Source organism: Mus pahari, chromosome 4 (genome assembly GCF_900095145.1).
Source record: "Mus pahari chromosome 4, PAHARI_EIJ_v1.1, whole genome shotgun sequence".
Classification (NCBI taxonomy): Eukaryota; Metazoa; Chordata; class Mammalia; order Rodentia; family Muridae; genus Mus; species Mus pahari.
Window position 1 is genome coordinate 110,222,292 of NC_034593.1, and position 23,827 is coordinate 110,246,118.

General features: G+C 38.0%; 1 protein-coding gene across 2 annotated transcripts in view; it reads right to left on the reverse strand.

Moving 5' to 3' along the window:
- Positions 1 to 23,827, reverse strand: part of Abcd3 (ATP binding cassette subfamily D member 3) — a 58,750-nt gene that overhangs the window by 12,340 nt on the left and 22,583 nt on the right. For both annotated transcript variants that reach the window (XM_021195365.2, XM_029537309.1), the window contains exons 3-16: positions 22,007 to 22,105; positions 21,009 to 21,097; positions 14,845 to 14,914; positions 13,474 to 13,571; positions 13,013 to 13,136; positions 10,918 to 10,974; positions 8,674 to 8,816; positions 5,723 to 5,792; positions 4,570 to 4,639; positions 4,335 to 4,432; positions 4,148 to 4,239; positions 2,845 to 2,933; positions 2,691 to 2,763; positions 1,290 to 1,353 (exon numbers count right to left, since the gene is read on the reverse strand). In XM_021195365.2, the coding sequence (XP_021051024.1) occupies positions 1,290 to 1,353; positions 2,691 to 2,763; positions 2,845 to 2,933; positions 4,148 to 4,239; positions 4,335 to 4,432; positions 4,570 to 4,639; positions 5,723 to 5,792; positions 8,674 to 8,816; positions 10,918 to 10,974; positions 13,013 to 13,136; positions 13,474 to 13,571; positions 14,845 to 14,914; positions 21,009 to 21,097; positions 22,007 to 22,105 (1,236 nt within the window). The remainder of the gene's footprint in view (positions 1 to 1,289; positions 1,354 to 2,690; positions 2,764 to 2,844; positions 2,934 to 4,147; positions 4,240 to 4,334; positions 4,433 to 4,569; positions 4,640 to 5,722; positions 5,793 to 8,673; positions 8,817 to 10,917; positions 10,975 to 13,012; positions 13,137 to 13,473; positions 13,572 to 14,844; positions 14,915 to 21,008; positions 21,098 to 22,006; positions 22,106 to 23,827) is intronic.

Sequence of the window (23,827 nt, forward strand, 5' to 3'; positions counted from 1 at the left end):
GGGGTTCCGACTGTGGTAATACAGTCTGGGGTTCCGACTGTGGTAATACAGTCTCGGGGTTCCGACTGTGGTAATACAGTCTCAGGGTTCTGACTGTGGTAATACAGTCTCCAAGGTATTCAAAGTAGCCAAAGGCAGACACAGCCCACGCAGATGGTGAGAACGCAGTGAGTGCACACAATAAATACCACTCCACTTACAGAGGGATAAACTATGCCCACACTGAGAGCCTATGGAGGATGATGGGAGAAGTCTTAGCTGCAGAAAGCCCACTTGCTTTCTGATGGCCAAGTCTGCCTTCTAATGATTTTCCTAAAGAAAGGAATCCTGGTTCTCAGAGTGTCAGTGGGCACAAATAACCTAAGTTTGAAGTAATCTTCAAAATTCAAGTTACAAATCATACAAAAAAAGTCATGGTTTGCCGTTTCATTTTACCTATTATGTCATATCATATTTCGCCTATCATATCAGCAGTGTAATTAGGAAACCAGCAGCATCACTGTTTATTTGGCTGATGTCCTACTTGGAATAGCTACACTAGGTGCAACTGTGCTAGTAACGCTCCCTGCTAAGCCGAATGACTAGAGTTTACCCCTGAAGCCCACACAGCGGATTGTGTTCTGACTATGACATACTCAATATGGCACATGCCTCACCTCCAAAACACAACACACAAAATATATAAATAAAATATAAGAGAAAAAGGGTGAGAGGGAATGACTCTGAATTGTTTATATGGATGTAAATCATGCTGTGCGACCAAAACAGACTTTGATTTAGAATTTTTATTTAAGGAGATAAAAGTTCTATTTGCGTATTTAAATGTTCAACATTCGTGGATATTCTAATTAGATACATGTTATCATGGACTTTGTTTGCAAAAAAATTAAGATTATTTTTTTCATGTGTGTGTGCATGCCTGTATAAGCTTATGTGCATCATGTGTGTGTAGGAGCCTGCAAAGACCAGAAAGGGATGTCAGATCTGGAGAACTGGGAGTTACAGACAGTTAGCCACCAGGTGGGTGCTGGGAACAAAAGCTGGCTCCTGTGACTTCTAACTCGTGGGCCACATCGCCAGCAAAACAAACTTGATGTAGTAATCACTGAAATTTTAAAGCCAGTCCATTTTAAGAAAAATGAGATTTCTGGATGGTTCAAAGACATAGTCTCAAATGTGACTACGAATTTATATAGAGACAACTCAAATTTTAAAGTTAATTTAAATAATCAATTTTCAACTCATATTTTGAAGATGATTTAAACTCATATAAACATTTTAAAACTTACTTCAAAACTAAGGTCTTGGATCAAGATATCGCCATTTGGTGTTGCTAAAGGAACATGATCAAACCTAAAAAGGACATTAATAAAAAGAGGGAAATTAAGACATGTAAGGAACTTAAATAATTCAATACTACAAATAGAAATAACCCAACACAGCAAAAGACCATTCAGACACTTCATAAATGAATACATTCAAGGTACAAAATACAATTTAAAAAGTTCTCAAGCTCTCTAGGCACCACAGGAATGCAAGTGAAAACTGCCAGGAGCACCACCTTATTAAGGATGCAGCTATAAAAACAAAGGTAAGTGCTGGCAAGATGCAGCAGAAGGAATCCTTAGCCACTGATGGCAAGAATGGAACTAAACAGCAATGACAGGAAAGCCATATGAAGGCTCCTCAAGTAACTGTTCTAAGTTTCCTGCTTCAGACAGGCACTAATTCCAGGAGGCTAGCCGAAGGAAATAGTAATTGCCGCCGAGTGGTACCTGCGCTCCCTCCCTCCCTGCCAAACCAGCTGGGGACACTCCCTTACTGCCTTCAACTGAGAAATGGATAAAGAACATATCATATGCGTAATCACACACTCACACAGGGAGTATTTCTCAGCCTTAAAAAGAGACAAGAAAACCCTGAATCTGGAGTGCCAGAGAGACGGCTCTGTGGTAGGAGCCCTTGCTGCTCTTTCAGATGGCCCAAATTTGGTTCCCAGCAACAGTATCAGGTGACTCAGAACCATGTGTAACTCCAGCTGCAGGGGACTCAATGCCCATTTTTATACCTGCGCACACACGGTGCACACACATACATGTAGGAACACACACAAGTAAATATTTGTTTTAAACTCCTCAAGCATGTTTTTAAAAGAATTGAATTGATTATCTTTTTGATGATTATGGTAAGAAAAATGAGAGAGAAAAAGAAACATAGTTCACATATAACTTATATGTAGAATGCAGTAGTAGTCGCTAGGGCCTGAGGGAAAAGGAAGTGAAGGTGGTGTCATTCCAGGGTCATGTAGGAAGATGAGTGAGTTCTCGGGTCTAACCAGCAGCACAGGAACAACCGTTAAAAATACGCTCTACACACACGAAATAACACAGACATACACTCCACACATTCAGGGGTAGAAGTAAAAGATATAATAATTAGCTGAAATAGGAACATTATTTTACAATATGTGTATATATATATATATATATATATATATATATATATATATATATATATATGTATATATATATGTTTTTGTACCTTAATCATAAACTTAACTTTTAAGTCAATGATATACCAAAGCTATTTAAAGTGTTTTAAAGGTCAGCTTTAAATCACAAGCTGAAGAGAAAGGCTGCCATGAAGCCTAACAACGGTATAGTACAGCTCAGCCTTTTTCCAGTACGTACTTTATAATGTTGTCCGTATTGATGATTTCTCCAGCACCAGGTATCAAGGGACTAGCTTGTGGTCCTTCAATACCTTAATAGAAAATAATTATTAAGATATTATATATGGGGAAAACTTAGAACCACGACTGCAAACTATGATGTTTATACTCACCCTTCTGTTGTGACACCATTGTACGTTCATATCTGCCATGGTTTAAATCCTTTAGTACTTGCATTAATTCTGTAATCCGAGCCGTAAAACTAAAATTTAATAGAAATCATAATCAAAAGTCTATTACATCTTGTATATTACATCTTGTATATAAACTGAAATGTCTAACGTTGAAGCTCAGCTTAAGAGACATAACCCAAAGGAAGTCTCGTCAACATAAAATATTAATAACACACATGATCTACTTTGCTCCAGTAAAAGAGAAGGGACAGGAAAACGAGGAAGAGGTTTCACAGGATCCTCCGCCCCATTCAGAGGCAAGACAAGTGCTTCCTGTGGTCACTAACACATATTCTTACTAGTACTCTCCACAGGCACAGGAAGGCTGGGTTCTGAGCTGCCGGAGTGACCTACTGGTACATATAAAACTGGCCTTTCTATCAAGAAGGAAAGATACACTGATACACACTGCTTCTCTACAAAAGGGGAAACTGAGGACATCTCTACTCTCATAGTCTGGGAAGGGGAAATGATAAAGAATTTGGAATATTTGATGAAAATCACTGGACAATAGAAACCAGTCCAGTGATAAGAAGATGGGGAATGTAAGAAGGACAAGAAGGTCAAAGAGGCGGTTTCTAATCAGAAAAGCAAACGGGGTATTTGTTTGTTTGCTTGTCTAGTGTAAATAACAAGCAGAAATCCCTCAGAAGAAACCTTGGGAGGTGATTATACTTGATAGTGCATTTATACTTGGTGTTGACACTGTCACAGAAGGCATTGTCCCTACAGGCATGAATTTTGTATGCATTAAGTATGATGTTTTAACATACCAATCACTCCTTAATAAACTGGTTTTTGTAGAGTAAGAGAAAGAGAAAAAAAGAACTCAGTTGCCAGTATCAATCCTTAGGGGGTAAAAATCTATAGTTGAAAACAAAAATATTCAAATGTAAAACTTCTACTCACTAACTTAAATTTCTGTTAAAAACAAAAACAAAAAACAAAACAAAACAAAACAAAAAAGGCTGCCAAGAATCATTTTCCAATGTATCCAAGGCCAGTGTGCATGAGGGACCGCAAACGAACGTGTCACTTCCCTAGTTAAGACTCACCCAGCTGCCTTCAGGAAGCATGAGAGGCTCACGGAGACAAGTCCTCCTTAGTTTTCTATCAACACCAGCTTCCTCCAGTGGAAGGGTTAGCACCTCCCATAACTTTAATCTCACCTGGGTACCAGCTTATAAGAACAATATATGTTTAAAGATTATTCTATGCAATTGCATATTAGTACAAATCTTACCCAGCCAATCTAGTCATTTCACGCCCAGCCAAAACTATACGACCCAAAGCTTGAGACATTCTCAAAAGCATTCTTCCACTTTGGTAGTAATCCTTAAAGACAAATGAGTATTAGATTTTGCTCACATTCCTAAAATAGAACAAAGCCTTAATTTTGAATTTTCACTTCACTAGTATAAGAAGTTTACCTCCAGCAGCTCTGAGTGTGTGCTGTGAAGGTGGCGAGGGTGTGCCAGATCTAGGAACGGGCGACTGACAACCAGGTACCCGACGACAGTGGCAACATCTGGGACAAAACAGATAAGATTTTAAGTAACGTTAGTTTACTTTTCCCACAAGTCATGTTGCAGTTAAGATTTTAAGTAACGCTATTTGACTTTTCCCACAAGTCATGCTGCACCATCTCTTTTAAAACGTACTTACATTTGGCAATGATGCTGTCAATGAAACCCATAGAAAACCGGAAGAAAATGAAATTATGTAGGTGTTCCACCTGACAGGAAACAAAACAAAGTATGGTTTGACAAATAACGAATTTTCCCTAAGGATAAAGCATAATTAATTTACAAACGTATACTGAACAGCTAGGATTCCTGACTCTATTCTACACCACACCGTGTTTACTTAACACTGTTTCCATTACACACAATATAGTAATTACACACAACAGCATAGTGCTGCTTCAATCCTGCCAGACACCTATGCCACAAGCTCATCAATCACCAAAGCAAAAAGGGAGCATGAGATGCCGTTTCAAATACACGTGTCAGAGAAGGTCAAGTTGTACTAAGATATGGGTATATGGCTGAAGACCCGCAGGCCAAAAAAAGTGCCTTGAAACTCTAAAAACTCTAGTCATGTTAGATGGCAAAAATATCATTTCTGAAATAGCCTAAGACAACTTTTTAGTATTAAAATATGTATTCAACATCACAAATTCCCACTAAAATACTAGCTCCCTGTGGGCGAGGCAAGATCTCACCCAGCACGCTCGCCACCTAATTCTCGCCTACATTTATGCCACCTACCTGCCACTGAATATCTTCTGAATGAATGTAACTATCTGAACTCAAAATAGCAGCAAATAAAGAAAAACAGCTTTTAGAAAACATTTATATTCCAAATCAAAGGTCAACAATCTATGACAAACAAATTCTAGCATGCCACTTACATTGCAAATCAATTTAGCACAGCCACACCACTCATGTATGTATTTTATGTACAACAGAAACTACATGGTCAGGAAATTTAAAATGTAAATATGTACACACTATCCCATCCTTCACAGAAAAAGCTTGCTAACCTTACTCTACAAAAGTCTCCACTGATCTGTAAGGGTTATTGAATGAATCACCCAATGAGAGTTCTATAGCAAACGCTGCAAAAATGAACAAGATTATTTTAGTAAATAAATCTATTTTATAAGTGGAGAATTTAATGTTGATACAATAGTTTTAACTCATTTTTAGTTTAAAACACAGTATAAAGACTTGCTATTTAAAATACACCTTTAACATTATTCATACATATGTAAAGGCAGAGAAAAATCCACGTGACCGTCAAGTGTTTATCTTACCAGTTTTCGGAAGACTGAGTGGATTGTCTGCTTTTCCCGTTTATTCCCATTGTAAAAGGCAATTTCTTCACTATTAAAGAAAATAATTTAGCAATTAATGTCAATGTTGTCTCACCCTGACATGTAAGTGAAACGCAGTGTTCAATGAGTGAACTTGTGCACGTGAGTGGGCATCTTGGGCCAGTGCAATGGCTCAGGGGTAAGATGCAAGCCTGCCAAACTGAGCTCACTCGCCTAAGCCTACACTACAGTGGGAGGAATCAACTAACTCTATGAATCTGTCCTCTGACCACCAAAGCACTCAGTGGCAGCCCCTCCTCAGTAATAAAAAAAACGAAGAGAATGATAAATGGACAGCTTGTCACTAAGAGAGTATCTGGCACAAGCCAAGCCAGAGAGTGTGATCCAGGTCCTAGCTAAGTTTATAGGAGTGCAAGAGCACACAACTGAATGCAACACAAACTGAACTACAATCTACCTGTATATAACCTGGCTGTTAAAGACACAGCGAGCAAACTATTCACAAACTGTAAATAAGGCAGACTATATAGAAAGAAAGATTAGGGGACCCTGATATAGCAGCCTATTGTGAGGCTATGCCAGTGCCTGGCAAACACAGAAGTGGATGCTCACAGTCAGCTATAGGATGGAACACAGGGCCCCCAATGGAGGAGCTGTAGGAGGCTGCAACCCTGTAGGTGGAACAACAATATGAACTAACTAGTACCCCCTGAGCTCGAGTCTCTAGCTGCATATGTAGCTGAAGATGGCCTAATCGGCCATCATTGGGAAGAGAGGCCCCTTGGTCTTGTAAACTTTATATGACCCAGCACAGGGGAAGACCAGGGCCAAGTAGTAGGAGTGGGTGGGTAGGGGAGCAGGGGCGGGGGGGGGGTGTATAGGGAACTTTCGGGATAGCATTTGAAATGTAAATAAAGAAAATAATAATAATAATAATAAAAGAAAGAAAGATTAGGCTGAGACAGACATAGACCATGAGTTAAATTACAGACCTAAACCAGATAAAGAGGGGGAAAATAACAGAGAAATACAAGAAATGATGCATTGCCCCACAGCCTGTGACAGTGCTGCTGTGCCACCAGGTCTAAATGCAACAAAGCTGTTCTTATCCCAGCACCACAGTAGTCCTCACAACGATGTCCCCCAAGAGCAGGAATGAGCCCACAGGGCCACAAAGATCATCAGTGGGAAAACAGTGCCATACAGATGAAGAAAGCTCAAATGTAATTTAGGTAAATTCTTTAAATTCAGATAACAAGCAAAGTTCAGAATCTAAAATTATCGCTCCTGTCTAACCTAAAGTTTACCGTCTCTCTGTCCTGTAAGTAAGATGGAAACTGCCCAAGCAAAGTACTTACAGGGTTACAGACGTCGTGAGCCGTCATGTGGTTACTAAGGAACTGGATCCAGATGCTGGGCAAACGTCATAAATGCTCTGAACTGCAGGGCCATCTGCCTAGCCTCCACAACATACTTCTTAAAACACCAGAAAGTAAGTATCTACATAGAAGCCTAAACACCACAGCTTAGACACATTAAGGATGTGTGTGGGCGCTTGTGAAAAGGCTAGGCAGCACTGAAATGCAGGCCTGACAAACCCAGTTCCATCCCAGAACTCCACAAGGTGGCAGGAGAGAGCTGCCACCTCCACATGGGCACCACTGTGTATGTGTGCACCCGAAATATAATCAAAGTGCATACATAAAACCTCAGTACTCAGTACACTAAGGCAAGAGAATTGCAAGTTCAAAGCCAGCCTGGGTTACATAGTAAGAAAGAGTAAGACCCAAGAAAGAGTAAGATGGGGGGAAAAGAGAAGAGGGAAGAGGGGAAGGTCTCTTAAAGAAACAGCAAGAAGCAGTTTCTGCTTTTTGCTTCTGGTGGTAAAGCTTGCTGCTGTTTTTGCCATTCTGTGATCTCAAGAGTTAACCAGAGGAAAGCAATGGTTACAGCACAGGGCAGAGCCAAGAGGATACCAGCAGGAGCCACAGCTCTAATCCTGCTATGTCTGCTTACACTGTCCTAAGGATCCTTACATGACTCTGCCAATGTCTCTACTATGGGAACGTGCCATTTTCTAGTAAAAGCATACCACAAACACCTTTCCCCTAATTATAGCCACAATCCTTCTGCCTCTGTGGAGCATGAAACTCTACATACAAAATCAATATAAGCAAGGAAAGAGGAAACTATTGACAGAGTAACCTCCTAAGTAATTCTGTGGCTTCCTACAGAGCAGCCTACAGAGTATTACATTAAGTACTAGGATCCTCAAAATTGACTTAAAGTTGGCAGTTAGGCACAAGGAAATTTACAGAGCACCTTAGCTCCTGATGAGAACCTGAGCCAGAAGCATGCATAGAGTTAATAATTATAACAACTCATTATCCATCTACAAGAAAAGAAGTTATGAATAACTTGCTAAAATCACATAGTTTATAATGAATAGGTAGAAACAGAAACGAAAATGGATGGCTTCAACAGCTGCATTTCTTTCTTCCTATTTCAGATCTCAAAACTGTCCAGAACGCAGTTCTGGCCTGCATTCAAGAGGTCCTAAGGCTCAATACCCAGAACTCCTTTTCCCCACAAAACAACTATCTGGAAAGAATTAGTGGACACTGCAAAACAGTCACAACCTTAAAATGTCTGTGGATAACTTAAGGCAGAAGTTTCATTGAGTACATACAAAAATTTGAATACTAACAAGACTAAATTTTAAAATAAAATTCAGAGAAAACCAGTCAATAAAAAGCATAAAGACATAAATCAAGGAAACTACACAGCCATTCTTCATAATGCTTATTTTCAAAACAAGTAAAAATATACACTATTTAGTACCTATATTGTTACAATCTCAAGTCACTATAAATTACATCAATATCCACAAAAATAAAATTTCATTATTATTCTAAAATGTTTTTCCTTACCTATTAGTGATAAGCCGTGAATTAACATATCTGTATTCTCCTTCGTACTTCTGCTCCATAATTGTCATCTTACCAATGGGTCTTCTGAGTCGAGTTAGGAATAGCCCAGAAACAAGCAAGTAGGCCATCATGCTTGCCGGGCCCTGTGGTTAATGAAGAATGATGTATAGTACTTAAAGGCACAGTAGTGAAATCTACATGTAGGTCTGTAAGTAACTGAACCCAGAGAGCTGAGCTTTGCTTATTCCTCTCTTTTTCTTTTTTCCTGGAAGATCACATGCTAGTCTCTACACTTCTACTGTCATCCCCCCAACTCCTGACCACCTAACTTCTCGTGGACTTACCTTCTGTTACCTAACGCTCTTCCACTGGAACCCAACTTAATGTTCTCTCTCTAGCCCACAACAACTCTCAGAGCTATTTTCCACTCTTTGAATGTTAGCGGTCCTCTAGGTTCCTTCCTTAGCTCGTCTCATCCTAAACTTACACTTCCAGTCTCATCATTTTTGGATATATCACTGCCAAGTATGTAGCATGCATCCCCACCCCAACATCTGTAGGTGTCTCAAGGGCAATCTGTACACAAGCTATCAGCCCTGCCCTGCTGTAAACTATGCTTCTGTCTTCCATACATTATAACTCCATAAATGGCCTACAGCTTCAATGAGTCCCCCAAACACCCTTAATTTCTACATACCTCTCCTACTCTGCCCCAATCAAAACTGTTTTCCTGAACATTCCATTCAATGGGGCTGTTCTTACATCTTACAAGTTTAACATCTAATGGACATCCAAGAATCTCCTCAAAACAGTTCAGTCAGCTTCAATTCTTCCAGGCACTAAACACTTCCTTGAAGCATCCACTAATGGACATTTCATACTTCATTATAACTGCCAGGAAAACTACTTTAAACACTGAAATCACCCTTCTGACTCCTTTCCTTTTATGGCTAGTACAATGTATATGAATATATGGACCAATATTCTTCAAAATTGTATTAGACTGATTCAACACATTTCAGTAACTATAGCAAATGAGCTGAAGGTGCCAACTGTATTTTTAAAATGTCAATGTAGAATTATACATATAAATATGAAAAATACCAGAAATATAAATTACAGTATAAAGTCTAGAAACGTGGTCTTTTCCCTCTCTTATGGTGCACTCAGTTACAGAATAATTACACCTGATCACAGGGTAGTAAAAAGAAAAAAAAAAGAAATTCAAACAAAAGGGAAAAAAACTAAGTAAATTATTAATCAACCACAAAATGAATAAACACACACACACACACACACACACACACACACACATATATGTATGTATATATAGGTACATAAGATCAATATACTATTACATGGTTTGCTATAAATACTTAAGAGTAATATTAAAATTATTCAAGTTAAATGTCAATGAGTCTTGAGTTTGTTTGTTTGTTTGTTTGGAGACAGAGTTTCTCTGTGTAGCCCTGGCTGTCCTGGAACTCACTCTGTAGACCAGGCTGGCCTCGAACTCAGAGATCTGCCTGCCTCTGCCTCCCAAGTGCTGAGATTAAAGGCATGTGCCACCACTGCCCAGCTGTCAATGAGTCTTAAAAAAGTTCTTGTTACCACACATATCAAAAAAAAAAGAAAAAGAAAAAAAGAATTACTTTGCAACAATAAGCACATGTGTATTCAATGTATGAAATGTGTATTTAAATACTTCTGTTTATTATTTCTAGAAAAAAAATTGGCTTTTTTTTCAAGGGTGGTTTTCATGTCTACATGATGCCACAGGAGTGACAGTTAACAATTTCTTTGCTATTCATTATTGAACTAATAAAGTTTGTAAATCCTAATAACTAACTAACTAAATAAATAAAGTATCTAATTTTAAAAACCAAATTAGGGTACTTATTTTAGAGCCTCCAGTACAGTATTATCTTATAATCAGATCATATTAGGTATAATATGAAGAAGTTTCCAAGGTTAAAAAAATTTTTAGACCTTCACATTTATCAAAACACAGTATTGTGGATTTTAAAATGTGGAATAGGGGTAGCAAGATGGCTCAGTGGGTAAAGACACTTTTTGTCAAGGTTGAGTTTAATCCCTAGGACCCTACACAGTGAAAGACTATAAAACTCCTACAAGTTGTCCTATATCCTAAAACATCCACACACGCACACACATACATACATACATACATACATACATACATACATACATGCAAATATACACAAAAGAATAAAAGTGACTCACCTGAGCTCCAATTGCACTTGTTAACTTGAAAATATATAAAACTATGTCTAAAAATGGCTGTAAAATAAACATTAGAATATACAGAATTAGATCTAAGAACTAGCTTGCCTAGACTGACAAATAATACAAGATGTTAAATATAAAATGTGATTCAACATTTGATACATAATATGTGGTAATATGTGGAACTCTCACCATGTATAATAATTACACCATAACAGTGCTTAGATAAATGAATATACAAAAATAAAAAAAGCTCTTAAGAAACTTGACATGGAGATATCCAAAGTAGCAGCTACTGACCATCAAGTCTGAGAAATACTTCTCATCGCTAACTAAAGCAGCTCTATTAGAGAAAGCACTCCCTAACACAGCAACATAAATGTGTTAGACAAAATGACGAGTATAATTCCAAATCTGCTTCACATTTTTCTGGTTTTGATACAACATCTATAAAATGAGAGGGACTTCCCAACAATTACATAAATGAAAAGTGAGTCTATGGAGCTTATTTGATGACAAAATACTTTTTATATACAGTTAAGTACTGGTACTCACTGAGAACCAATCCAACCAGTGTTTCAAGGGATCCAAATGGTGTTTAAGCTGAAGTCAAACACATGAGTACTAATACAAAAATGTCAGATTTTATGAACTGGCTCATTCTAAGATGTACATTTCCCTTTCTCTTCCATATTATTAAAAAGCAAAAGTTTTAAAATGTTGCCAGGCAGTGGTGGCACACACCTTTAATCCTAACATTCAGGAGGCAGAGGCAAGCTGATCTCTGAGTTTGAGGCCAGCCTGGTGTGTACAGTCAGTTCTCAGACAGCCAACGCTACAAGAGAACCTGTCTTCCAACACACAAACAAACAAACAAACAAACAAACACCAAAACCAAATAAACCAAGTAAATCAAGTAAATAAAATTTATTTCAAATATATATATATAAAGGTTACTTACTGGCCAAAAATAATATTTATAATTTAAGTCAGGAATTAAATTGATGTTTAAAAGAGAGAGTGCACTATAGTGTACAGAAAGATTATAATTAATTTCAGGGGGCTGGAGAGATGGCTTAGGAGCACTGACTGCTCTTCCAGAGGTCCTGAGTTCAATTCCCAGCAACCACATGGTGGCTCCCAACCATCTGTAATGGGATCAGATGCCCTCTTCTGACGTGTCTGAAGACAGCAACAGTGTACTCACATACATAATTTTAGAATGTTTCTCTATTGCAGGTATGACACTTTATGAGCTGCACATTTGTTCACGTGCCAAGAGGGAAGGCTATGTAACAGTTTCTCTCAAAGTTAGCTTCACAGATCTATTAATAACCCTGAAGAGAGAGGCGCTAGAGAAATGACTCAGTGGGTAGTGTTTGCCATAAACACCTGACCACCTAAGTCCTAATTCAAAACTCATGAAAGAGCTGACCACGGAGAACAAGCATCTATAATCTCAGCCTGTACCTCTCAGGAGATGAGAAACTGAGACCACAGAATCACCAGCAGCTTGTGAGCCACTAGCTCAGACACAGCATGAACAGCCAAAGAGGCCGTCTAAAATCCAGGGAGAACATAAGAACTGACATCCAAAGTGGCACGCCATGGCATCTGCACATGTAAACACATTGAAAAAGCATGCACCAGTGTACACACACACACACACAGACACACATACACTCACATAGGTACACACATGTGTAACACACACAGTGACTTTCTTCACACAGGATGATATTGAAGAAGACAAACAGGAAGTCCCTTGTCTCATTTTATGGATGTGTAATTTGAAATATAAATGAAAAGGTCATCCTGTAAGAAGTGCTAGAAGTAGACAAGAACACTTGTCTGAAATCAGTCCACACAACTCTTATAAAACTTTTTAAAAGATACTAATTTCAATTCTAAGCCAAACACCTGACAAAAATAAGATTTTAAAATAGTTATATAATTAAAATAAGTATAGCAATCCAGTTTTCTTTTAAAAAACATTCTGTACATGCTACTCCCTTCCACCCAATCAATTCTATATAATTTTGTTCAGATTAAAATTCAACAACCTAACAATTTTTTAAGTAGGTAAACTTACCTTACTAAGATTTGAATACAGATCAACTACACTGTTACAAAATTTCTCTACGTCCTGTGTAAGCAGCTGGTCTGGATTCGCTATCCTGTTATCCAGGTTGCCCATTTTATAATACGTGAAGGCTCTGAAACAGCAATTAGAAGGAGATTTCAAACACGGGATTACAGAGACCATGCACATTCACACCCTGCCCACAGCACATGCACAAGCAGGCCAGTGCAGACACTGTACGGACTGCCCTAACTCCAGTCAGCTATGGGGAAGAGAGCCCGGAGAAGGGAGACTCGATGGCTAATGGGAGTGCTAGGACTAGAGCCCACCACTGACAGGTCACTCCCAACGTACTCCTGATGTAAAGCCATTTTCTTGAAAAGCAATCCAATAAACAAGACAACGTCTAATATCATAAACATTGCTGCCCAATTTAAATATTTCTAATTTAAGAATAGAGTTTCACTTACTGGAGATACTCCTCATAGAGGTATCTAGTGAGCCTTACTCGGAAGCACAGTTTGAGCTCGTTTAACCCATACTTCAAGAAGTTATTAACCAGAGAGATCTAAAACAAACAAGCAAGTATTATTGGTTTTGTTTCCACTTCTACTTACTAAATTGTAATTTATTTCTCTATCAGTTTCTGTATCTACAAGTTCTGATTTTCATAATTCAGGCCATATTGCAAATCAATGTGGTTTTATTTAGACTTTATAACTGCAAAAATAGCAAGCTAAGTCACATGTACTTAATTACCCCTATTTGGTCTCTTACTTGGAGCTTAATTTTAAAGTATTATTCTGAGTCCCTTTCTAGGTAATAAGAAATGCAAATCTTTCTGATTTCTACCTGAGAGGCTGTACAAGTTCACACACTAGCATTTCTACTTCTGCTCTATCAACACTGCAGACTAGACGTCCAGTCACAATCCACGTGCTTTTGTTTTAAAGTGTGAGTTTTATATGCTACTTTCCAGATTATTCTAGAACTACTTTACTAGTCTATCTCACAAATCAATCAATCCTTCCAGTTTTGTTTAAACTACTTTATTAAAACTGTTCTTATACAGTGTTTCCAACCTTTGATTCCTGTCATTTATATTACCTTTTCTTGAAAGGTCTAAAAATTATGTACGACCCATCCCTGTGCTTTATTAAACTAGAATTTTAGATTTCTCAAGGAAACTTCTCTTTTTTCCCCTCCCAAATCTGGGCATTAAAAGTCTTGTAAGGCCAAGAGAATAAAAATAAAGACCAAGGTAAGAAAACCACTTGGTTTTAGGCTATACTAATTTCTAAGTTAATTCAGAGAATCGACTCTAATTTAACAGTGGTTCAAGTTACAATTGTTTATGTTTTCAATCAATAGTTCCTGGATGATCAACCCATCTTACTCCAAATTTCACAATCTGGAAATGTTTTCAGTTGTCCCAAATGGGAGAGGCACTATTGCTATTTAACAGAATGTGGTTAAACACTGGAGAAACCTGGTCAGGAGAGAGTTGAAAGGAAAGGAAGGAGAGAGAAAGGAAGGGAGGGAGGGAGGGGATGGGAGGAAAGCAGAGAGGGAAAAAAAAACAAAACCAGAGAAAGAAAAACAACATACATGTATGAAGGTGTGTGTGTGTGTATGTTACACACACACCAACATAAATAAAACCAAGCCAAACAAAATTTAAAGTGTTCTATTAATTGTAAAGTTTTACACTGAAAAAATTAGAAGCTAAAGTACAAAATTTAACACAAAATTAGAATTTAGTATCACAAATCTAGTACAAATTCAAGATTTAATGAGGTATAAAGTTCTCCCAAAGAAGAGTTTTAAAGAAGTGCACTTACAAGAGGCATGGCAGCGATGAAGTTGAATAAGTATTTCTTGAAATCTTTGCTGCTGCGACCAATGATGCCACTGCAAACCACCACATGCAATGCTTTAGTGCAAAAGAAGCCAATGTAACACTAGAAAATCTAGAGCTCTAAACCACTCTTGGGGATTTCCACTGAGTTATTAAGTAATAAGAAAAAATGAGAAGAAATCTTACAAACATGTTTACAAGTTCTGAAACATTTTAACAACTTGCTTGCCTACAAGATGAAGAAAATTGGTAACTCCAGGCCACAGATGTGCTGGGCTTACTTAGCATCTTCAAGATTCTGGGTTACAGCACCCAGGGATTCTGGGATATTACAGATTAAACCAAAGTAATATTTGTTTGGTTTAAATATTTTAGCATCCTTGATTCTCACTGGAATGAACTAGTTAGTGATGGTAGAAAGCCTACCTCAGCCAGCTGGAAAAGGCAGAAAGCAGTGTAGGTTTTATGGGTTCAAGTTCTGGCTGCAACTACTTGATGCTTTCACCAATAGAGTATAAGTAACCAAGACAGCCTGACTAGACTTTAATAAAGCTTTGCCTTTAAAAGAAAAAAATATGGTGTGTCCACACATTTAATCCCATCCCTCAGAGGCAGGCAGATTCTGTGAGTTTGAGGCCAGGCTGGTCTACATATTGAGACTCGGGTGAGCTAAGGCTACATACTGAGACCCTATCTAAAAAGAAAAAAATTTTAAAAAGGTGAGTAACGAGACCTAACCAGTAGGTCCTGGCTGGCCAATCCTGAAACTGGCTGGCACATGAGAGACGTATCAAACTCGGTCTGTAAAAGCTTCAGGCCCTTTGACACAGTTCAACAAAAGCAGTTCCTCTTTTATATGCTTTTTATCTGGTTTATGCATTTACCTGCTTTTCAAATGCACACTAAGAATCTAAAATAAGGGTTCCACTACTTATTTAAGGGTTTGAAAGTTGGGCTGGAGAGATGGCTCAGCCATAAAGGGCACTTGCTGTTCTTGCAGAGGGCCTAGATTTGATCCAGCACCCATACAGCAGCTCACAACTGTGTAACTCTCTTCTATCCTCCACGAGAACTAGGAATGCATATGATGAACACATACTCATGCGAGCAAAACCCATATACATAAAATAAAAATAAACTCTAATAAGAGTTTGAAAGCCATTATGATATGAGTATATTGCGTATATATATTAAAGAGAGCTTGTTTGATGTGACCACACATCTTGTATGTGGTCACAAAATTTTCTTTTCAGAGAATTTTTATTAGTATTCCCAAATGTAATTTTATAACTATATATAGATATATTATAAATCTCTATATATTGAGAGCATACATAGTATTTACATTGAGAAACACTTCAGCAAACAACTTGTCTAGATCTCCCAAACAGCTGACTGGTATATGATAAGGAAACAATTTATTTTTTTTATGAGAGAGGAGGTGAATAAATTTGGGGAAATCTGGATTAAACAAAGCTATCAAACATCTTTACCAGAGATCTTTTCAAAGATTTTAATATATAAAAATCAAAAAGGACTTTAGAGCATGTTCTATTTTCTTGACAAAATTGTTACCCTATACTAATAGGAAAAATAAAATATATAATTTTTCTTCAATTCTTGATGAAATAGAAATACTGGTCTTTAAAAAGCTGAACTACAAGGGAAAAAATGGAACAGTACAAAGATATTGTTTATAGCAATGATTCTATTTTAAACAAGAACTAGGGTACTACAAAAAAATAATAATAATAAGCTTGTGAGTTTCAGTTAAAATTGAATTACACTACAGAAGACCAACGAGCTTTAGTGCTGCCCAAGCTGTGAACCACTAGAGACTACACAGAACACGTGGTGCTACACATGCCATCCACCCATCGCTTGCATAGTTTACCAATGGAGTAGCTGCTATAAACTTAAAAAATGATTCCTTGAATAAAGCCACACTTCTGCTTATTATTCCACTGCAAAAGAAAAGTAGTTAAGAAAGAATAATCAAGTCACTATTATTCCTGAAGACTCGAGGACATTCATGAGAGATGGGTTGGTACTCTAAAAGTAATGCTCATAACAAAGTAGACAACAATAAGCCCATCTTTGTGGGTGGTCAGGGCAGCCCAAAGCGGAAGGGTCCTTGTCCGTCCACGCGGTGGCTTCACTAGCTTCATCCCTACAGATGAATGTGCCTACTCCACACACTTCTCAGCCATTACTCACAAATAAGCCTTAAATATGAAAAACTAAAATGCAGCACATTAATATCACTTACAAATCTCTTGGAACACTAAAGCTACTTAGAAGAGCAAAAAAGGAAAAGACAAATTCATTCACAGTGTAACTTTAATATTGAGACAAAAGTATTAATTTTTCAAATAAAATTGTCCTGCATTATTGTCCTGCAATATTTAAACTTTTTTTAACTAAGCAACTAATAAGTAATTTGTATTTAACCAAGCATCCAAGTCCCACATATGACTGAAGCTCAAAACCTATAGTGCATAGGAAGTTGTTTGAGTTACTTCTTTATTTTCTAGTGGTATAAAGAGAAGCCATAACCAGAGAGGAATGGCAAAGGATACTGAAACCTCAAAGCCCACTCTCAATGAAAAACTATTAACATTTTTATTTTATTTTATTTTATTTTAGACAGGGTCTTGCAACCGAGTGCCAACTGGCCCCCACATGCAGTTCCCCAGCCTCAGCCTCCGTAAAGCTGGGATTACAGGTATATGCCATTACACACGACATCAACTATAGAAAAAATGTTTTAAATACAATAAAACTACAAGAAAACTTGTAGAAAAGAATTTTCAGTTTTAAAATTAAAATTTAAAACTGAATACTAGCCTAACAAAATTATAAATTGGCTTATGTCCATCATCATCAATTAGATTACAAACCACCTAGCCTTGGCAATTAATTTTCTATGTTACTAAGTATGTAAGAAAATTAATTCAATAAAAAAATACCTAGTACATAAAAATTACTGAATTTATAATATCTGAAAGGAAAAATCTTTAAGAATATAATTTGTCATTCTATTCTTTAAGAGATAAAGTAATATTCAATTCTGTACTATTCTTTATGTGATTCTATCCAAATAATATAATATTTGTAGTGGTCATAAACTGTTTATTTTTACTACACACAAATACAGTATCATTTGTGAAAACTGTAATAATTAGAGAGAATATCAATTAAAATCATTGATAAAATTATCAAGGAAAAAATATGAAGCTTTACAAATCATATGGAAGGTTAGAAATGTCTTCTGGTTTTATCTATCATACTAAGGCCTTAAATTACTTGGGCTTATAGCTTACATAAACAGAGCATGACCAAAAATATTACTGCACATGCACACATATGCATACACTTAAGACTCCTATAGACACCCTTAGAATAGAATAGACATCAACAAGCCTTAAGTAGTTTTTAAAGTCTTCACTTTTAAGTGTGAATTTATAGCCAAGAGTCTCAAGCTATTCAAAAAAAAATCTTTTAACATGAACAAGGACTGTTAAGGACACAGAAATAATACTGGGCACCAGTAACAAAACAAACAAAATAACTAAGAAAAAAGAATGGCTTCAGAAATTAAAAAAAAAAATCCTTAACTGCAAGTATGACTACTATAAAAATAAGGATCCTTAAAAAATGGTTCTTGGAGCCAGGTGTGGTGGCACAGGCCTTTAATCCCACCACTTGGGAGGCAGAGGCAGGCAGCGGATTTCTGAGTTCGAGGCCAGCCTGGTCTACAAAGTGAGCTCCAGGACAGCCAGGGCTATACAGAGAAACCCTGTCTTGAAAAACAAAACCAAAAAAAAGTAAAAAAAAAAAAAAAAAAAAAAAAAAAAAAAAATGGTTCTTGGAAATAAAGTTATATCAAAAAATCTCTGGAAAGTGTGAAGAAAATTTCTAGGTAATAGAATTAAAGTGTTAGATATACTAGGTGATTTTTAAACCTTGCTGCAAATTACAATCACCTGATATCTCAAACAGTGACAGCTAATTAAACCAGAAACCTTGAGTGAGGCCCAGGCATCAGCAGTTCTTAAGATGGTACTGAGGATTCTACATCTTGCAGCCAAGCTGCAGAGTGACACTGTCAAAGTCTAAAGACAAGGGATTTTCAGCTGGACTGCATAACACAGCTCAATTATCACTGCAGTGTGAGCTGAGAAAGCCATTCTCAGATCCACAAAGGCTCAAAATTTTACTTTCCCTTCTCAGAAAAAGACGGTATCTACCAAACTGAGAAAGTAAACAGGGAAATATAACAGTAAAAGATTCAGGCATAGACTGGAGAGATGGCTCAGCGGTTAAGAGCACTGACTGCTCTTCTGAAAGTCCTGAGTTCAAATCCCAGCAACCACACGGTGGCTCACAACCATCTGTAATGAGATCTGACACCCTTTTCCAGTGTGTCTGAAGATAGCTAGTGTACTTATAAATAATAAATAAATCTTTAAAAATAAAAATAAAAAAATAGGAAACTAGAGACACGGGATGGGATGAAAACAGGAATGCAAAATTAAGATTGTAATTTTTTGTAGTGTGTGCTTGACAATATTAATTATATACACTGTGGAGATTTGACAGTACTGTGAAAAACCTGGAGCTGAGTCAGAACAGTGGGCAAACAAACCTGTCATTAATAAACGGCAGAACAAGCAAGACGCCGTGCACAGAGCAACTACAGAGCACAGCCTGTCGCTCAGCTCCAACAATACACAGTGTCACAGAACCAATAGATCCTGACAACCAAACTGCAGAATGTCACCAAGGAAACAACCACAAGTGACTTCTCTCCTTCCAAAGCAGGGAACAAACCCACTCTGAAGCCACTGAGCCTTCAAAAAGGATGCACATCCACCCAGAGAGATGTGTGCTGAATTTAAAAGCTACAGTTTACCCATGCATGCTTACGTGGGGCTTTTATCTTAAGCAAACATCCTTTTTCACTTTCCTACACAAATGAGTCAGAAACCATGGGCATGAAGCATGCCTAAATGAAAAAGATTTCAAAAGTGTGGGTACATTATCCAAAAAGTTACCTTAGATTATTTTAATACGTGTTTGATAAAACACTGAGTACTATGAAACAGAATTCCAATAAAAATGTTCACCTTATCATTCTTATTATAATATAATAAATTCATTAACAGACAAATGAGTGTTGCAACAATCTGAAACAGCCTAACTGCCATTTTTCAACTTTAAATCCAAAATTTTCAATTGTACTGATTAAAATAATGTTGGAAATATAATAAAAACCATGAAAAAATTAACTTTAGAATCAGAAAGGTCTGGTTTTTTTCTTTTAATACTGCTTACTCCATATGACTCACCAAATGTTTTGATATTTTCCTCCAAATTACCATATTAATTTTAGACACTAATAGTTGCCTATTCTTTTAAGCTTTTGTAACAGCACCTGTTACACTAAACTTTAATTTTTGGGTTTCTTGTCTTTACCCCTTTACACAACGTCAGCTCAGCAAGGCCCAATACAGAATGTCTCCTGTTCACTGGTATAGATCCCTACCATCATGTCTCATAGTGCCTGACACAAGGAAATACCCCCTGTACTGGCTAGCTTTGTGTCAACTTGACACAGCTGGAGTTATCACAGAGAAAGGAGCTTTAGTTGGGGAAATGCCCCCATGAGATCCAGCTGTGGGGCATTTCCTCAATTAGNGATCAAGGGGGANAGGCCCCTTGTGGGTGGTGCCATCTCTGGGCTGGTAGTCTTGGGTTCTATAAGAGAGCAGGCTGAGCAAGTCAGAGGAGGCAAGCCAGGAAAGAACATCCCTCCATGGCCTCTGCCTCAGCTCCTGCTCCCTGACCTGCTTGAGTTCCAGTCCTGACTTCATTTAGTGATCAACAGCAGTATGGAAATGTAAGCAAAATAAACCCTTTCTCCCCCAACTTGCTTCTTGGTCATGATGTTTGTCCAGGAATAGAAACCCTGTCTAAGACACCCCCAAAACTGTTTATACAGATGAACAACACATAACTGGACTTCAGTATATTTTATGCACCCTCCCCTGTTTTGGTTTGGTTTGGTTTTTTGCTTATAACAACAATGCTTAAATACAAGGCAAACTACTACTTCACATAAGAAAAAAGTGAATGAACAAGTACCTCTCAATGAGCGTCCCATTTTGAATCATCCAAACATCACAGTATGTTCGAGATACCAGCATAACAGCAATAAGTAGCAAGTAGCCTGTCTAAAACAAACCAGGTGGAGTAAACCAAATGCAGTGCAGAATGTTAAAAGAAACAGTAACTTGGTGACGTTTTTGGTCAAATTTCAGAGTTCTATTCTATTTATTTACATCTTATATTTTATCTATAATAAATTTTAACAGAACTTAAAGGGAACTTAAAATTATAATGTATAATTATATATGTTAAAGGCCCTATAGAGCATTTAACTAATGAACTCATTTAGAATTCAAAGGCAGTTCAAGTAATTCACAGTCAGTGGCAAAAACTAGATAAGTAACTTAAGATTTTCTGGCTTGGTATGTTGTGATTTTCTTATTTATTTTTAATATGTTACTTTAATAAAGATCACTGGTAATGATTTCTACATTAACTAGACAGCAGCAATGGAGCATAACATGTTATACAACCTGAGAAAATGAGGTCCAACTTGCTAAATAAAAAGTCTCTCATACTGTCCAGATTTTCTCAGGGCTTCCCACTTGAGTTTTTAAGGCAAAAGTCATACAAGAAAAGAAACAAATTTAGCTAAGCAGAGCTGTGGAAGAGACAGGAAGGGATCGTCTAGAATAGCAAATGGAGCTGTGTCCTACAAACACATTAGACAAACCAAGGGAGACAGGAGAGGACAAAAGCTAAGGGAAAAGGTCAAAGCCACATGAAAATGCAGGTGCTGATCCAACCGTTCATATAATCAATAACTATCATACACTTCTACTGGGTAAAACAGGGCTAAAAAGTGATGAGTGTGGGATGTCACATCATCAATACTGGTGACAATTTAGAGACATATTTAATAGTCTTCTTTACCTGCACAAAAAAATCTTACCTGAATTGCTATGACTGATCATTCTAAATAGTCATGAATATGGAAAGCTAAACATTTAGTATTATAATTTCTGAAGACTTACCTCTTTACAAAATGTTCTAGGAACCATAATTTTTAGGATCTGTGAAAGCCTTGATAAAAACACTTTGTCCACCACAGCTCGCTCTTTCTTTCCTTCTTTCTACATAGAGAGAGGGGGAAAAAAACTTTTAAAATGGTAGCTACAACAAATGCAGTGTTTAAAGAGCCATGTTTAAGATAGCTGCAACAATGATTATAGAGCCACATTTAAGGGAACTGCAACAGATGCAAGTGATCACAGGGCCATACTTCCTGTCACTGCAGACAACCATTTACTGTAATCACTGCAGACTGCTAGATTTATAGCACACACTTGAGCAGCTTTCCGTATTCAGATTCCAAGAAGACAGAAGTACCTAACAGGCAAAAGGGAAATGAGGTGTGCTGAGAGAAGAGCGTAAGTGAGTAAAATCAAGTGAAGAGCCTAAGTGCTCAAGGGAAAAGTGTAGCTGAAGCTCTGAGAAGCGCAGAGTAAGAAATGACCAAGTAGCTACTGACTTAGTTTATCTTCTGCAGTGACAGGGTTGAACCAAAGACTTCATGCATGGAAGGCATGGACCTCCACCACCACCACTGTCATGCCCCCTAGCCTCCACTTCTTTTTTTTTTTAAGATATATTTATTATTATATCTAAGTACACTGTAGCTGTCTTCAGATGCACCAGAAGAAGGCATCAGATCTCATTACAGATGGTTGCGAGCCACCATGTGGTTGCTGGGATTTGAACTCAGGACCTTCAGAAGAGCAGTTGGTGCTCTTAACCACTGAGCCATCTCTCCAGCCCTAGCCTCCACTTCTTAATAAATAGAAACTTTTAAAAAAATCTTAAACATGACTTTCCCTAATTTTAAGAAATGTTTGCTGGGCAGTGGTGGCTCACACCTTTAATCCCAGCACTCTGGAGGTAGAGGCAGGTGGATCTCTTGAATTTTAGGCCAGCGTAGTCTACAGAGAGTTCCAGGACAGCTGGGGCTACACAGAGAAGCCCTATCTAGAAAACACAAAAAGGAAGGAAAGATGGGGGAGAGAGAGGGAGGGAGGGATGGAGGGAGGGAAAAGAGAGAGGAAGGGAAGGAAGGAGAGAAGGAGGGAGGAAGGAAGGAAAGAAAGGGAGGGGGAGGGAAGGAGGGAGGATGGGGTGAGAGAGAGAGAAGAGAGAGAGAGAGAGAGAGAGAGAGAGAGAGAGAGAGAGTCAGCCTGCCGCCTGCCTGCTGGGTTACTAGATTTATCACTTAATGTTTTCAATATACAATCTGCAGATTCTTATTCATAAATTCCTAAGCTCCTTACTATATTCAATTCATTTCTAATAAGAGGAACACAGACAGAAGTAAATTAAGAATTACAGATTGACTAGCCAGAGTCATTTGGGCAGGGAGACACAGAAAGATCTCCACACTGAAAGTGACAAAGTAAAGGAAGGGATTAAAGCACAAAGAACAGCAAGTCTGTGGTCTGTGTGCACACACCCAGTGCTGGGCAGGACACTGGAGTGCAAACACCCAGTGCTGGGCAGGACACTGGAGTGCACACACCCAGTGCTGGGCAGGACACTGGAGTGCACACACCCAGTGCTGGGCAGGACACTGGAGTNGGAGTGCACACACCCAGTGCTGGGCAGGACACTGGAGTGCACACACCCAGTGCTGGGCAGGACACTGGAGTGCACACACCCAGTGCTGGGCAGGATGATGAAGAGCACACACAGTGCAGGGCAGGACACTGGAGTGCACACACATAGTGCTGGGCAGGACACTGGAGTGCACACACCCAGTGCAGGGCAGGACACTGGAGTGCACACACCCAGTGCTGGGCAGGATG